General features: G+C 38.9%; 1 protein-coding gene across 1 annotated transcript; it reads left to right on the top strand.

Moving 5' to 3' along the window:
• The first annotated feature begins 399 nt into the window (after window positions 1-399).
• LOC148865111 (Adenine nucleotide alpha hydrolases-like superfamily protein) lies at window positions 400-2,078 on the top strand. Its single transcript, XM_088980155.1, has 2 exons — window positions 400-995; window positions 1,671-2,078. Exons 1-2 carry the CDS (start codon window positions 565-567, stop codon window positions 1,843-1,845), a joined length of 606 nt encoding a protein of 201 aa, XP_088836281.1. The 5' UTR covers window positions 400-564; the 3' UTR covers window positions 1,846-2,078.
• Window positions 2,079-2,475: the final 397 nt, after the last annotated feature.

Below are 2,475 nucleotides of genomic sequence, written 5' to 3'. Positions count from 1 at the left end.
TTTCTCCTTCTATTACCTCAACTTTAAATAGTCAACAAATCATTAATCAATTAAACCTTTAGGCTATGTTTGGTTTGAAGGAAAAAATAAGAATTAAAGGAGGAAAACCCATACAAGATTTATAAAGATTTTCTCACTTTTCCTTTCCTTTCCCTACTTTTTCCTTCAAACCAAACACATGCAGCCTTAAAGAAATGACTAATAATAGATGGTAATTGGTTGGTAATAAGTTAGTGGCCCTGATATTCGACCTGGTCTCTTGGACGAGGTCCCAATAACACGCATACCCCCACATTAGTATGGACCAGGAGGGTCTGAAACCGTGAATCACAAACGAAGAGCTAACTGATGGTTGTTTCTTTTATTGGGATAGTGGTGTTGTACTTGTAGATCAACATAAGAAAATGGCGACCTCAACTTATATATGGGTTTCCAAGTTTTCCCGCAAAACACCCTCTTCTAAAGCCGAGAGGTGGGGGTGGGGGTGGTGGTGGTGGTGGTGGGTGGCTGTGGTGGTGGTGGTGGGTGATTGTCTTTGTGAATGTCATAGAGGTGAATAATAAGATGGGAGAGGAGACGTGGAAGGGGTCCGGGGCAGCAAAGAAGGTGATGGTGGTTGCTGATCCTAGCCGTGAGTCAACTGGCGCGCTCGAGTGGGCTCTTTCCCATGCGTTGCTCGAACATGACGAGCTGATCCTCCTCCATGTCGAACGGACCTCGTGGCGTCGCCGAGCAATCTCCACCCTCCTCAAAAGGCCCATACCTATCGACACCAGCACCTCCTTAGAAGATCAAATTGGAGACCTTGAATTTCTTGAGGAAATGAAGAATATATGTAAATCAACACAGCCCAAAGTGCGAGTTCGTATAGAGAGGGTGGAAATGGAGGGCAAGGACAAGGACAAGGTCGCTGCCATTCTTTGGGAAAGCAAGATACACTCAGTTGACATCCTTGTCATAGGCCAGCGCCGTAGCCTTTCCACAGCATTATTGGGGTGAGCTACATTCATTTTTAATATACACCCCAAAAATAATTAAACTATCATATAATATATATATATATATATATATATATATCAAATAATAGGCTATTAGGATTTATTAGGAGCCTAATCTAACTACATACTCTTGTAAATTTCAGGTTAAAATTCATTCTCTCCTCCAAACTATACTTAGAATTACATTAGTCATCTCTCCTTCCATGGCCTTGTTTCCATTTATCCCTGAATAATGACTTGTTTCTAAAACTTCATCATCATCTAAACCTTGTCCAAACTGTATGGGGTTGGTTGCTTCAATGAAGAAAAAGAAAAATTATATGGGGTCCCATGCCTGAATAAATACCTAGGTCGGGCTGATCCGGTTTTTGGGCCTTCGACTTAAATAATAATCACATTTTTCACTTTGACTAATATCATCATCATCATCATCATCATTGTCATCATTCATTCCTTATTTCAATTATATGGGGTTGGCTACATGAATCTTATTTCGTCAATCCATTTTATTTAAAACCATATTCATTATTAAACTATCACTTGACAAAACCAAATTAAATACACATCACCCTTTAACCATATGATATGTAAAGGTTGAAGCACATATATAGATCACTTTTCATGAACATTTTCCTTCCAATTCAATCTTTGAATTGTGTTTTTTGAATCCAGATGCAGGCTAAGTCGACCAAATTCAGGAAGGAACCGAGGAGAAAAGATCATCGATATAGCAGAGTATTTGATTGAGAATTGCAAGTGCACATGTGTTGGAGTTCAAAAGAAGGGTCAAAATGCAGGTTATGTTCTCAACACAAAGACCTACAAAAATTTCTGGCTTCTTGCATAGACTCAGTTGGGCTATACCTCAAGTCGATTAATCTACGTGTGCCTTGTAATTTACCACTATTTTTTTTTTTTTGTGGGGTGTCAACAAAGAGAAAAAAGTTTGTTTGGTCACTTAATTTGCTCAACCGGTTCTTGGTGATTTGCCTTGTATTCAAACCAGCAGGTTCATTGTTCTTGTCTCTTCATTGCTATCCCTTTTTATAATTTATGGATTCAAATATTTTTCTTACTTAACTTTTAATTTCCTTCTTTTATGGTGCATAAGTTCAAGAAAAAATGATGTTACATGAATCCTGGCCTCTCTCAAGATTTGGAATTGAATCCTACCTTCACACTTCACCCTGGAGCTAGTTTTCTTGCTGGAATGGTTCTTTAGTGGTAAGGGTGTCAATTGACTGGGTTTGGGTTGGATTCCGTCAAAAGTATTTATTGGACTAGTTCCGACTTAAATGGTCCAAAGTATTTATTGGATTGGATCAGACCTGGGGTCCATCTGTAATGAATTAAATCTGGTGATTCTGGTCCATTAACAGAAGATAAGGGGTAGGGGTGTCAATGGACCAGGTTGGGGTTAGATACAATCTGAATTAAAACCAAATTGAATAGGTCAGACAGTCCATAAGTCATTGGA

The sequence above is a fragment of the Nelumbo lutea genome, chromosome 3, assembly GCF_056320005.1.
Source record: "Nelumbo lutea isolate HS-2025 chromosome 3, American lotus-T2T, whole genome shotgun sequence".
Classification (NCBI taxonomy): Eukaryota; Viridiplantae; Streptophyta; class Magnoliopsida; order Proteales; family Nelumbonaceae; genus Nelumbo; species Nelumbo lutea.
The sequence above is the reverse complement of the archived record's forward strand: the minus strand, read 5'-3'. Positions and strand labels throughout refer to the sequence as shown.